The sequence below is a fragment of the Gymnogyps californianus genome, chromosome 18 (genome assembly GCF_018139145.2).
Source record: "Gymnogyps californianus isolate 813 chromosome 18, ASM1813914v2, whole genome shotgun sequence".
Taxonomy (NCBI): Eukaryota; Metazoa; Chordata; class Aves; order Accipitriformes; family Cathartidae; genus Gymnogyps; species Gymnogyps californianus.
In genome coordinates, this window is record NC_059488.1 from 2058338 (window position 1) to 2072000 (window position 13663).

Here is a 13663-nt window from a genome sequence, read left to right on the forward strand (position 1 = left end):
CCCGATATCGCTGACTCCCTGGTAACCTCTTTTTTTTTTTTTACTGTGCAGGCTTGCCTGAATCCCTCCTACCTTCTTCAGATGGTTTGAGCAAAGAACACATCAAAGATGTAGACACGTCTCTCATCAACTAAATACCAGCAGCCAGGTTATCTGAAGTAATTTTCTGCCTGCCTGCCACTGGGAAGAAAGTGCCTTCAGGGGTTCTCGTTATGTACCCCGAAAGTACACAGCATAACAGCTCTTGAGTAAACAGAGGCAAAATCAGAATCCCCCATCCTCCTCTCTGAAACGCTCTGTATTCACAATAAAACCCCCGCTTTGATCTCTTGCCAAGAATAACACAGACAGTCTATTAAAACATCTTTAATAACATGATATAATTAAAAATATCTAACGTGCAACTCAAAGAAATGAATATGAAGCTTGTTTAAATCTGTTTCCACACCCCTCCAGACTTGACTGACAGGTTCCAAACCTTCATTAATTGGCCCGAAAATTTATGAATACCCCAATATTATAGGAGAGGGAGGGTGTCCTGTATATGAGTTGGGAGCACAAAGGATTAATAATCAGATTTGAAAGGATTTGGGTGCCATGGTAGCTTTAAAAATCCTGCAAGGCACATCACTGCCTTTGTGAGCATTTAAATTTCTGTTTAAAGTGGTCTGAAATGAGTTGGAGGCACTCGTCCCTTAGGCTTTTAACAGCCTGTGTGTTTAAGTCTCTGAAGCAATCCAGGAAGCGAACTCTAAATGCTTCAGTCAAAGGACAGTGTTTGTCTGAATCGATCCCTTTTCTTCACAATAACACAGAGAATTTGTACAGCACCTCATCTTTTAGACGAGCAGAGCAGACCAGAGGAGCTGGAATGACTGCCAAGTCCCAGAGGAATCCTGAGTATTGGATTATAAAGTAACTCTGGTCACAGTCTAATATGAAAGTCATTGGACTGACAATTAGGAAGGCTTCTGTTCCTGGGTCTGCTCTTCTCTAAAGGACAATATTAGATGAGATAACTTCACTTTCAGAGTCAGCGAGACAAGCAGTTCAGTGCACATGAACAAACCGGTGAACCTCAGCCCAGCACGCACTCTGTTTTAGCCGATGTGAAATTAAATGTGTTAATTTAAGTCCTGGTTAAAGAGTTTAAATTGACAATTTTAACCCTGAGTTGCCATGACTCAGCTGAGAGACAGGAACTCAGCTGTGTGTCTGTGCCTTTTGTTTCTCCTTTGATGCTCTGCGCATTTTGTAGAGACCAAGACTAAAAAGCATTGCTTTTGAAGGCTTCTCGGTCAGCAGGAGCATTCGCTGGAAGGGACGCATGGATACTGTCACTGAGATGGAAGAACAGACAGATCAGTAGTAGCAGGCAGAAAATACCTGCTTTTTCCCTAGAACATGGAAGCGAGTTGGCTGTTACATTCTGACTATATTTTAATGCTGTTCCAGTCTTCACTCGTGGCAACACTGCAGCTATTGTCTCTCTTGTGGGCACAGAAGAGGACAGAGCACTTTTTTCAGACACCACCTCTCCTGATTAGACAGGATTATTCAACATTAACTTTACAATAGCTCAGGGCCCGCCTGCTCAGAGGCATCGTTTCATTAGGCTGACATGAGTAATCTCAGCTGCAGCCCAAGCGAGATCTGTGCAGGCTGCTCGCATTTGGAGAACGAATAGCTTGCCATCCACCGGGAATCACAGGTTGCCTGCGGAGCAGGATCCGTTGTCTCCAAGTACAGTAGTGCAAGGGCTAGCAAGTTGAAATAAGGCACTGAGGCTCTGGGAGTCCTGCAGGAAAATCACTTGCATCCTCCAGTGGCTTACACCTGTGTGATTTCTGTGTGTGCCCTATTAACTGCCCTCTGGCCAGAGTATCGAGTCCCAGAAGAACTGTCAGTTGTCATCAAAAACACTGCTGTTCCTGTTACTGAAGCCGTTTTCCTTGACCATCACTCGGTATGAGATGCGCATGAAAGAGCCGGTGAGCAGCACGACAAAGAGGATAAGGAGCAAAGACCAGACCCCTGGTTCAATCCCCTTGAGGAAGCTCGGGCTGTCCTGGGGGATGGTGTTGGTCAGACTCAGCATGTACCCGAGAGTCCAGCCAGATGATGTGTCACCCATCTATTGACATAAAAAGGAGAGGTCAGAAGAGAAGGAGACAGTCTGGACCCCAGCTCTGTTTCTGTGCACAGGCCCAAGGCCTCATATACTTTATTTGAGACTGATCCAAGGCTTAGGCTTGAAATGAGAAGCTCCCCCACTCTCAGTGCCCTGAGTGCACTAATTGCCCTTAATTGCAGGCCTTAATTGCCCTGACCAGTCTCACCTGGCACTTCCACCACCCCCTCTGCCCATGGGCCTGGGAGCTCCATTTAAGCTCTGGCCTGGGCAGCCATGTCTTTCCTGAGCTGTGCTGTAGGTGTATGCTGTTCCTTCTCCTGCTTACTGGCTGGCTTTCCCAGGAGGACCTCAGGTCTACGTTGTGGGTATTTCCATCTCTGGCCCTATTGCCTGGTTGAACCTCAGACCTATGTTGTGGGTTGCTCATCTCTGGCTTTCCAGGCTGGGCTCCCTGGATGGATCCCAGACCCTACCTCATTACCTTGCCTTATTCTGATGATCACCACACGGCCGACTGCGCTGTTATCACTGATGTGGCCCTGCTCAGTGGGACCATGCCTTTGCTGGTGACTTGTGAAGAGGTCTGGGAATAGGCTTTCTTTTCTTTTGTGAAGGGGAGGACCTGAATCAAACCCTCCTTTCCTTAGGGGCTCCAAATCCTGAAGCAGTTTCAGACCTTATAAGCCAGTTATAAGCCCTCACTAGTATGAAGGGGATAGCAAAGAGGCAGGGCAGCATCTTTTGGCTCAGGAAATATTATCATCAGATTGTCCTTAGCATTAAGTGGTGATCAAGCCATACTTCCTTCCCTATTGGGCATAGACTCTTAAAGATGGTATTGCTCCAGATAAGGTTTTTGACCCATCTATTTTTCAGTGGGGACAAGTGTAATCTCTAGCTCTCTGATGCCGATTTTCTTGCTTATCACAATTGTGAATTTATTTTGCAAAAACATCTTGCTGGAGAAACCTAGCTGGTTAGGGCTTGTAGGAGTGGGGACAGGCTGGCTTTACTGAAGCCAGCCCTCCCTCGTAGTTGGAAATACCACACTGTAGGTGACTGACCTTCTTCTGGAATGCAGTCCAAACAGACCCATCAAAGTCAAACGTGTATCCCTTTGTACTGAGATGAAAGATGAAGGCAGACACAACACAGTAATCAGCAAGTGTATCCAGGTTTGTTTGGGACTCCTTAACCAGCTGGTGTCATTTCCAAAAGAAGATGGGGAAAAAAATAAAGGAAGTAAATATTCAGTAGCTGAATTTCAGGCCTGCTGTAACCTCTCCTTTCCTGCTCTGGGACTCACTGTGGGACTGGAGGAGGGGTTTGTGTCCTGTGCAGACAAACCATGTTTCCTGCACCCACTGGGCTGTGGTCTGGGAACCAGTGTCATCTCTTAGTGCCTTTGTTCCCATCTTATCAAAGACCAGGCAGTTCCAAGAGCAGCAGGACTGGCAGCCAGGTCTCCTACAGTTGCCTTGCAGGTGAACTGCTTGGTACGATTCTGTGCTCTCTAATTAGGTTGAGCTAATGCCACAGCCTTTCTCTCAATAGGAACATTAACAAGATCTTTCTGTTCTATCCAGAAGAGAAAGCTTTAGGGAACTGCTTATAGGCTTTGCTACCCCATTAGCAAACCCTATAGAAATTGTCCAATTTGAATGTTACTGTGGATGCTCGGTCAGTGTAGGTGCAAATGAGGGTGACCTGATAAGCCACCAACTGAGGGAAAGAACTTACAAATTCCCCCAGGTTTGGTCTCCATGGGCCCAGGTGAAATGGGAATGCCCCTGGAGCCTGAGCGGATGTGTTCCTTGCACTTAAGGAGAGGAGGATAACAGGAAGACCAAGGTGATGTACAGGACTGAGTAGACAGCCTTCCTGTTTACTCCTTAATATGCAGTAAAAGGTAGGTGTGGCTTTTCATTTAACTGAGTCCAGGTGTTACCAGCAGCAGCTGGGATTTGAGAGGAAGGAAAATAAGTGGAGCCTGTTTCCTCAAAGTAAAAAAACAAAAACAAAAACCAGGCAAATCCAAGTTTTTCCCTGAGGGAGCCAGTAAGTTATGGCTCTGTCAGTCTGAGCCCCGTGGGCTTTTACAACAGACTGTTCCTTGCTTCCCACTCTCCCTGCACACTAAGTTATTCCACAGTTACCTCTTTGACGGACATCCCACAAAGCCTGTTGACTGCCTGACCCAAGTCAGGAGAGCGTACAGTTTCTCTCATGAAGTCCATGGCCTCAGAAATCACCTACAACAGCAGCAGAAATAATCATCAGGTTGGACTGCGCTCTGCGTTGCATACGGTGCCTATGGGAAAGTGGGTGGCAGTAGCTGTGGGGTGCGTTGCCAGAGTGCCCTTTCTGTGTGCCTGTGTTGGGGGTTACAGTGCCTCTGACGGATGCAACAAAGACAAGCAGATCTGCTACTGTCTGGAGATGGAAACAGGACTGTTTCCAGCTTGCATGCAGCAGCCTTCCTGGCCCTGCCCGGATAAGTAGACTAGTCCTTATGCTGCTTGGCACCATGTCCATGGGAGGCCCTCAGGAGCAGGGAGCTGGGGAAATTTCTGTAATTCCTCCCTCTGAAATGCACTCAGTTTGTCCTAGGATCTTGAGCTGGTCCTGGCTTAACAACCCAATGACTTTGGACATTAGATCCAGGGTCTCAGATATAAGCGTGCTTGTGGTGGAGCATGCCCAGATGTTTGCTAAGGGAGTGGCAGAGGATCTTCAGCTTTACCACAGACTTCATGTGGGAAGACCGGCTCAGCATGCAACTCCTGGCTGTCCTATCCCTGCTGGCTCTGTGGAGCCCCAAAGTTTGTCTCACAAGCAGATATTGCCGAGACAAGGATGAAGAAAGCCCTACCACAGTCTTTCGTGCGAAGCCTGTGGTCCATATTTGAACAGCCGCGTGCCAATGAGGGGGGAGGGCAGGAGTGCATGTGTACAGCATTAGCCACAGCACTGGCTCTCTTGGCTAGCAGAGGGCACAGCGTGGCTGTTCCCACTGTATTAATGGTCAAACTGGTCCCATTTCATGGGTTCTCCATACCAGTTGCCTACCCCAGCGTAAATGAGAACCCACCAGAAACCTGGTCCGGACGGGCTTGAAAACACTGCTGGGAGAATGCTTGAAGAAGCTGCAGGAAGAGGAAGAGTTGAGCAGGCTTTGCACAAGTCTCATGCAGGCGGTGGGATTGCTGGAGCCGGTGATGTTGAAGACCTCCTCAGGGCCAGGGATGCCCAATGTGTCATCACTGACAGCACAAGGCCCAGCATGCACTGATTGCCACTGCACTTCCCGGGAGTAGGTGAGGGGCCAGCAGGGATTAGACACAGTTTTAGCACTTCTCTGATCCTAGAGACAGAATAAAACAAGGACAGAGGCAGCACAAGAGGAGGTTGGCATCCCAGGGCTTCACAAAGGAAGACAAAATGTAACACAGTGAAGAACAGTTTTCCTCTGGCACCATAATGTTGTAATCAAGCAGGCAGGCTGCAAAAGGTTTGGGCAAACCTTATCTAAGCTAGTCAACTGCAAGGCCCAGACTGATGCAGCAGGCTCCCACTCCCTTGCAGTTCAGGGCAAGCTGCAATGACTGGACCTGCTGTGGGAGGCTGACGAGTCCCAGCCCTACCTGCTCTCGTTAGACCAGAAATATAATTTCAATGAATCTTGTACTCTTTCTTGTTGCAAGAAAGAGGCTGTTCTGGTCTGCCTTCCAAATGGCTCAACCCCTCAAGAATCAGTGTTTCTTATCTTTAGGAATTCCCTAATATAACTGTGGTGAAGTGGGTCTCCATGTGGGACATTCGGGTCTCAAATAAGGGGGGATGTGGTTTATAGGGAGGCAAGCAGATGGGCAGTGAGTAGTTTTATTTCTGAAAAATCCAGTTTTGGTGGAGACTAAAATGATTCCTGAGTTTGCATCAGATCCTGCCCTCCCCAAGTGGAAGTTTGGAAGAACCAAAACATCTGCATGTTTTCAAAATGAAATACTGCTCTTTTAAAGATGCTTCAGGGTTAAAGACAGTGAAGGAAATACCCTAAATGGAAGGTCCCAGTTGGTTCCCGGGTGGTGTTGTTTAGGTTCCCCTTCTAGGATGGAGGAGCAGTTCGGAGGAGCAGTTCAGAGGAGCCAAGGGAAGTCTTTGCCTCTCTTCACCCTGAAGGTGATCTTAGCACCTCTGGCGAGCAATTTTGTGCTCATGTGTATTAAGTAAGGAGCCAAATACTGCCTGCAAGTAGGAAACTCTTGAATGGGTGCCTGTGTGTCTGCTTGGAGGGCATTGATTTGGGCATAGAGAGTATGTTTTACAAATGCACTGGGCTTTTTTAGATATATGCAAATGCCCTCTATTAAAGACAGTGATTAACATTTTGCCCATTAGAAGCTACACCTTGTGCAACTGTCATTTAGTGATATTGTATCCAGGAACCTTGCAAATGCCCTTCTGGCAGATACTCACTTGAATGAGCATAGAGAGCAGCCTGCTGCGGAGCTGGTCCGTGCCGTGGCAGGGGCAGCGACGAGTGTACACGTTGTGTGTCTGCCCATACAGCTGCAGCCTCACTTGCTCTTTTGGTGCCTGGTTCTCTTCTTCCACCTTGAAAGTGAGCTGTGTTGAGGTTTCTCCCACGGACAGGACTCCTGCCATCCCCTTTCTGGAGGGGACCAACTGTCCTCGCCAGTCATACTGACCCAAAAAGAACCAGAGAGGTCAGTTCTTAAGAATTCTACATCTGGGTCGCAGTCAGATGCAAGCATTAGTGCACAGAGAGAGAAAGCAGCTTTCCAGTGCAGTACAGCCCAACTTCTCTTTTGCCCACAGGACATATGGATGCTGAACTGGTGGCTTTGGAGGGAACAGAGGAGCCGTTGTACAAGCACTGCCGTCTGCGCAGAGAGCTCCCCACAGCCAGCAAGAGCAAACAGGGCTCACCATCCTGGATGGCTATTCAAGGCAGTGGTCTCAGCAGGTAGGAGCAGGGGAGAGAGGAGCGGGACGGGGGGGAATGGGAGGGAGGTTTCCAGGTGGGCAGATATGGGCTTCAAGTGCTGCCTTGATGCTAAAGTGATCCTCCTGTCAGAAGAACCCTGTGGTTTCATCTCCTGCAGTCTTGCAGAACTGATTTTGGCAATGCTGAAGTTAGCAGTACAGGCAGGAAAGTTTACGTGGGTGTAAGCACTCTGTCCCTGGCTGGGGAGGCTGTGTTGCTGCCAGCAGGGCTAGCAATTCCCTAACCAGTGCATGCTTGCTGCTGGTTATCAGAACTGCCTTTCACTTTCCTGATGTAGAATAACTCAGTCTAACCCGCCTTTCTCTTCCCTTTGAGTTCTTCTTGAGACCCTTTGGCTTGAGAAGCCATGGGTAGAGCAAGGAAACTTAAAAGTATTCTTTTTGTTTAGTGAGTGCCTTCTGAATACGGACCAGGCCCCTATGCTGGGGACACCCAGCTATACTCTCACTAACATCTCAGTGAGAGGAAATTTGATGGGCTTTTGCTTTGGCAGCAGAAGACTCTGCTTCTCTGTCCACCATCCACAGGATGTCCCGTGGGACAGCTGGACTCCAGTGGCAATCCCACAGCACCTCACAGACAGCAGCAATGCCTGTTTGACAGTGGTGCTGAGCTAGAGCTGCAGGGACTCAGAGTGGTGGAGTTCTTGTTGACACCCCAGGGCTGTCAAGGCTGACCCCAGACCCCAGGCTATATAAGGTCATTTATGTGAGCATCCTGGATGTGTTGTCCAGAAAACCTCACATCTGTTAGGCCAACTGCATGAACATGTCCATGAAAGGCTATATTAGGGATTTGGTCCTTCAACGTAGTTATAACCATCTCACATCATGTCCCCAAACCAGCTGGTGTTGGATATAACCTGCCTCCTCTGAAAGGCGGTGGAAGTTGTGCTTAAGCACGGTTTAAAGTACAGGGTTTTAACGATCCCTCCACATGTCTCTGTGGCTGTTTGTTAATGGGAGTTGCTCAGCTCAGTTCTGTACTCCCCAGGCAGGATCGTCCTTTACCTTGAAGAAGTTCTCCAGGACATAGTTAACAGCAACCCAATTGAATGCTTCCTTGTCTGGACTGGACAGGATTTGTGCCCCCTGAAAGTCAAAGGGGGATGACTTCAGGGCCACAGTCAGGGCTGCAAGGAGACCGTCAGAGAGGATGGGATGGGTGAGGCTAAACAGAAAAGAAAGAGAAGGCACATTTGTTGTTACAAGACCCTGCCAGGAGCCGCCTGCAGTGGGGGCACAGCTGCAGGGCTTCTGCTGGGCTCCCCACTTTGGGTAGTAGCACAGAGACACAGTGACAATCCCAGTCCTGCTGCTACTTCCGTCTCCCCTCGCATGGCACCGGGGGCAAGAACAGCAGAGGGATGATTTGAGCCACCATTCAAGAATTTGGGAGTTTAGTACCCTCTGCCACTGAGGGAATCCTGTGGCCTTGCCCCACTGACCTGGTCCCCTCCAGACCTTACTTTTTCCCAGTGTCTAAAAGGAGATAAAGGTCCCAGTAATGAGGTGACTGAGAACAGGGTTCACAGAAGTGTGTATGATAAGGTGGATCTTCCCACCACCGTTCCCAACCTGCTGACAAGAAGAACCCCTGCAAGCCCATGTGGGTTGTCACATAAACTGAAAACACTTCAGCTTCCAGACTAACTGTGAAGCCCTAATTGTGAAAGAGACTTTACACAGACTGGTAGCAGTGGCAAGACTGTCATCCTCCTGGCTGCTTGGGAGGACAGTAAGGAGACACAGCCATGCTGTACCTCCCTCGAGTGCATCGGGACCTGAAGAAGGTTTACCTGACTAGCAGATTAGGGATGAAACACACTGCAGAGTAGACAGGGTGAGATGCATTTACAGAATGATCCACATGATGTGTGCTGATCTCTGGGTGTGGGTTTGCAACATTCACTCACTTCAGCTGCCTCGTGCTGGCGGTTGCTCCCAAGTAGAGGGGGGTTTGGCTGTGCTGCTCTGCCGGGATCTCTTTCTGGGCCCAGTTCAAACATGGCTCCAAACTCTTCCCTACTTTCTGAGAATCTGAGTAGTTGGAGACTCCCAGACCTGAGGACCAGTGGAAAGAATTAAATTTTCTAAGGAAAGGTATGGGAGAAGTGTGAGAGCTGTTACCCAAGACGTTGCTGTCCTAGGGCATGGTTAAAGACAGGACCTGTCACAGGCGGAATGAAGGAGTTCCTCCAGGTAGCCATCCTGCTAAAAGATGGTACTGGGAGCAAAACACATGTGCACGTAAATCCCACATTGCACTAAGAGAACACTAGCTCTGCTGCTGAGATATCCAGTAAATGACCATGTATCAGCCACAAGACTGCTGCAACAGCTGAGGCTGTCTCAGCCCGCAGAGGAAGAAACGTGGCTTTAGCCACTATAAAAGATACGCAAAAGGACACACTGCCATGCAGACAGAGCTGAGGCTGATGTGTCACCTCTCTCCTCCAGCCACTTCCTCTTGTGTTGGCGGAGGTGGCTTCCGAGCCCTGCGCCTGCAAGCAAGACACCTCTGCTCTAGAGGAAGCTGGTGCTGTGCGGAGAGAAGCTGTGTGCAAGCTTTGACTCATCTTTCCAGCAAGATTCAATGGGGTCTTAAATGCTCGTTTTGAACTACTACCCAGAAAGAGCCTCACTTCCCCATGCTCTGGCCCACTCGTCTTCCTGGCTGGGCAACTCCCTCACCATGTGCTTTGCTCTCCTGGGCCCTGTATAGGGCTGAGCTGCAGCTTGCCGAAGGCTACTCAAAGGCTGTGACCGCACTGCCGTGCAGACAGAGGAATGCTTCTCACATCTGGATGAGAGACCTGCCTGGTCCTCTTGCTGCTGCTGCTGACAAACTGCTGCACCGAGCTACAGTGGCTTTTTTTAACCCAGCCAGTGAACATGGCAGGGACACGTACAAGGTTTCGGGGAGCCCTTATTGCATCTTCTGTATGTGGTTTGTATTGCTTACAGTCTGCAAGGGCACAAACCCTCTTCCCTGCTTGTTGTGCAGCTGCCCTCCCACAGCACACTGCTACTGAGAGTTCAGGGTTTCCCAGCATCCTGCTGTAATCAGGCTTCAACATCAAAGCAAGATTGAGAGATAGGGAAGGAAAAGCCCAAGCATTAATGCATGAAACCCTTTCAGCTGGCTTTGGCAGGGCCAAACTGATTCAAACTAGTGAGGAAGACCCCAGTGTTCTCCAAAATATGACACCTAAAACCAAGCTGAACTCATGCTTGTGCTGTCAAACCCCACATAGGGGGTCGGAGTCTTTGCACCTCTGTTGTCCTGGAGCTACACCGCTTACTGCCCAGAGTACAGTCAGGAAGAGGCAGAAGATACCAGGAGTCACCCTGCAGCCAGATTTGTCTTTGTTGCTGTTCACTGTCTCGCCTGGGTGAGAAGATCAGCAGTCTTGGCTCAGCCACTGATCCACGTGGACATCGGGACGAGCCCCATCCTCTCTGTGTGCCTCCCTGCCTGCAGCAGGCCAAAAAACCTGTCACCTGCTACTGCCAAGTGCTCTGACGTTCAGCCGTGTATGGCTAAATCTGCCCATGTCGAGAAGACTCATGCTGAAAATAAGCAGCTTGTGCTTCACTATCACCACTATTTCAGTGTACAGCTAGATCATACAGGAGCCAAGGAAATTGCGGCAATGGTCCGTGCACACATCTCTGGGTTTCCATCCATCCCGTGCCAGTCCCACAGACCACCGAGCATGAATCGGGCACCTTACCTTGCACAGGACAGGAACTACATTCTGTGATCACCCCGGTCTTGTTTGCCTTGGTGGTGGTCCACTGGTAGATGAACAGGATGGTGTGGGATGGGCCAGCATCCAGAACAATGGCATACTGGAAAACCCCAAAAACATTCTAGATAAACACCGCTGAATGCATGCTGCTTTGTTATTGTAGGGTTACTCAGCATTACATGGGTATTCTGGGTAACCCATGGGCCTGCACTGCGGTATTTGAGTTAGCTTTTTACATTCAAAGAAAGGGTGAAGCCAGAAGATGATGTGGATTTGCAGGGAACCGTCTGCATTTCTGAATATACATGAGAAGCAGCAGGAGTGGAGAAACACCCAGAAATACGTCAGACCTACAGTGGCATGCTCTGTAGCTGTTCCTGAAATCAGGTAGAGGGCTGATAGCTGAGCCACCTGGAGCTCAGGAAAAACAGGTCCTAAAGCAGTGGGAGATGGCACTATACAGGCTCTTGACCGATTCTGGGACTCAAACTGCTGCTGGATTGGTTTGCTAAGGCTTTCGTGCAGGAAACGGAGGGCTGTGGCTTGCTCCTACCTCTGAGGAACCCAAGACTCTGCATCTGTTTGATGCCCCACTGCAGAGATGGCGTGACACAGGCTGGGTTTGCCCTGATGGGTGCCAGACCTGTAGGAGCTGCAGCACACTGGGACCAACCAGCACATACACTGTCCAACGCAGCAGCCCCACAGAGACCGAAATAATGTCTTGGCAGAAACAGCAGCAGCGAACATGAGATTTCTCAACACCTTGTCCACTGACAGCTCTCCTGTTGCCTAGCAGTGAGGCTGAGGGCTTGCTTAGTCTCTTTGCAGCCCAGCGTCTGGTCTATTCACTGCTGACTGAGCCTTGCTGAGCTGCACCTCATATGTGAGGGTTAGGAAATGAGAGATCACTGGGGTACCCTGCAGCACAGCTCGGTGGCTGTTCTGGGTGTCCCCACACTCAAAATAGCCCTGGTGCTAGCCTAGGGTCTCCTCCTCTCCCCACTATTATGTGACCCCAAACTGGGACATCTCCTACACAGATGGGAAAGAAACTCGTGAGATCTGGGAGGTACGTGATAGTGCATGGTCTAAGCTGTATCTTGCACAGAAATAGTTGTAGCTGTGACTGAGTGGGAGGAGAAACCTCCTGAGAGGTTGATCTTAACACCGTCAGAAGGGTTTTAGCACAGGACAGAGCCTGGCTGCAGCCTCCGAGTGAAGCTGGCTGCCTGCTGCCTTCCTGGGAGCTCCCAGCTGCACCAGACACAGCACCCAGGCCAGGAGCTGGTGGGACTGGAGCTGAGGCAGAAATGCGGAAGGAAGATGGAGCTCTCTGCCCGAGCCCGCTGGCATCCTCCCACACGAGTGACAGCTCGTATTTCTCGCAGGGACGTGTCAGCTGCCGCAGAAGAGGAAGAAACGAATGGTATTGGCAGAGAAACCTGGATTTTTTTCCTCCTTCACAAAATGAGAGGCTGCTGCTGGGACCGCAAGGGAGGACAAGGGATCACTGCATTTCTGCCCCAGCTCAACACCAGGGAAGGACAGAGCATAGAGCAATAAGGGGTTTTTTTAATCCGATTTTGTTTCTGAGAGGAGCGTGGAGGAGGGGTAGTATCTCTAAATGTGCAGGTTAACCTACTTCTGTTCGATTAAACCATAGCACGCCACTGATCTCACCTCAGCAGCAGTGCATCAAGAGGCAGAGCGGATTAACCCCCCGGTCACTGGGCAGATCTGACCCCGCTGCGTAGAGCAGGTTGGCTCTTTGGTTAAAATCAAGAGAGGACAGAAGAGGAGAAGGCATGGAATATAATTTTTTTTTTCAAGACAGAAGCAGCAGTTCAGGGCCAAATTCCTACCAACTTTCAAGAGGGACCTAGCTCTTTCCCTCCACTGACACCACTGGTCCCTTGCCGCTCTGGGGTAGCTCCTGACATGGGCTGCCTCTCCTCAGCCTGCAGTGAGCATCTCTGCTGATCCATGGACCGTATCCAGCCTGTATTTCCCTGACCCGCCAAAGGGGTTGGCTTGGTTTTGGTTGGAAAAGCTACAGCATGTTGAAGGATGCCAACCCATCCTCGCAGTCTTGTTCTAGTCCCCTCCTCAGTTTGTTGTTTCAGGCTAGTAAATAACTCAGTAGTGCAATGAATGTAAAAAGGAACAAAACACAGCAGTTTAAATGCTCGGCTTGCACAAGGAAACAGGCAGGTTCTCCTTAAGAAGCAGCCCCACAGACGAGGAGAAGGTCCTCTGCTTACTGCCCCGCTTGACCCCTGGCTTGGCCGCCCCTCGGGCAGGCGGGCGCCCTTACCTTGGTCCTGAGAGGGGTGGCGGGCACATCTTTAGTGGAGACGCAAAGCAGCACGATGCCCGTCAGTCCCGCTACGATCACCAGCCAGGGGGGAAGGAGTTCACGCCAAGACATGAAGCACTTTCTCCCTTCGCAAAGAGTCAAAAGAGGAAGCGGCGGAGCAGCAAACTGACAGTGGCTGCTTTTTACAACCTTTAAAAAGAGGAGAAAGGCGGGGCCAGGGCCAGGCTCTGACTTCAGCCCAGCCCCAAGCCACAGGGACCACAAGGAGCGCGTGGGCCAAGCTGCGATGCGTCAGGCAGTTCTCCCTTCCATCGCTCCACACAGTAAATAAAACGATGGCTTCATGCCTGTTCCAGTGCTAGCTTTGCAAAGGCATCGGTGCAACCTCGAAACTGCCCCAGGCGATCGGGTTGAGGTAAACAGAAA

The 13663-nt window shown here is 50.0% G+C and overlaps 1 protein-coding gene across 1 annotated transcript; it reads right to left on the minus strand.

Annotated features, from left to right (window-relative positions):
* Nucleotides 1-1903: 1903 nt before the first annotated feature.
* Nucleotides 1904-13348, minus strand: LOC127023805 (ectonucleoside triphosphate diphosphohydrolase 2-like). Its single transcript, XM_050908115.1, has 9 exons — nucleotides 13235-13348; nucleotides 10900-11017; nucleotides 9079-9226; nucleotides 8174-8333; nucleotides 6611-6838; nucleotides 5226-5498; nucleotides 4291-4386; nucleotides 3199-3333; nucleotides 1904-2134 (listed from the first exon to the last, which is right to left on the minus strand). Exons 1-9 carry the CDS (start codon nucleotides 13346-13348, stop codon nucleotides 1904-1906), a joined length of 1503 nt encoding a protein of 500 aa, XP_050764072.1.
* Between the last annotated feature and the right edge of the window lie 315 nt (nucleotides 13349-13663).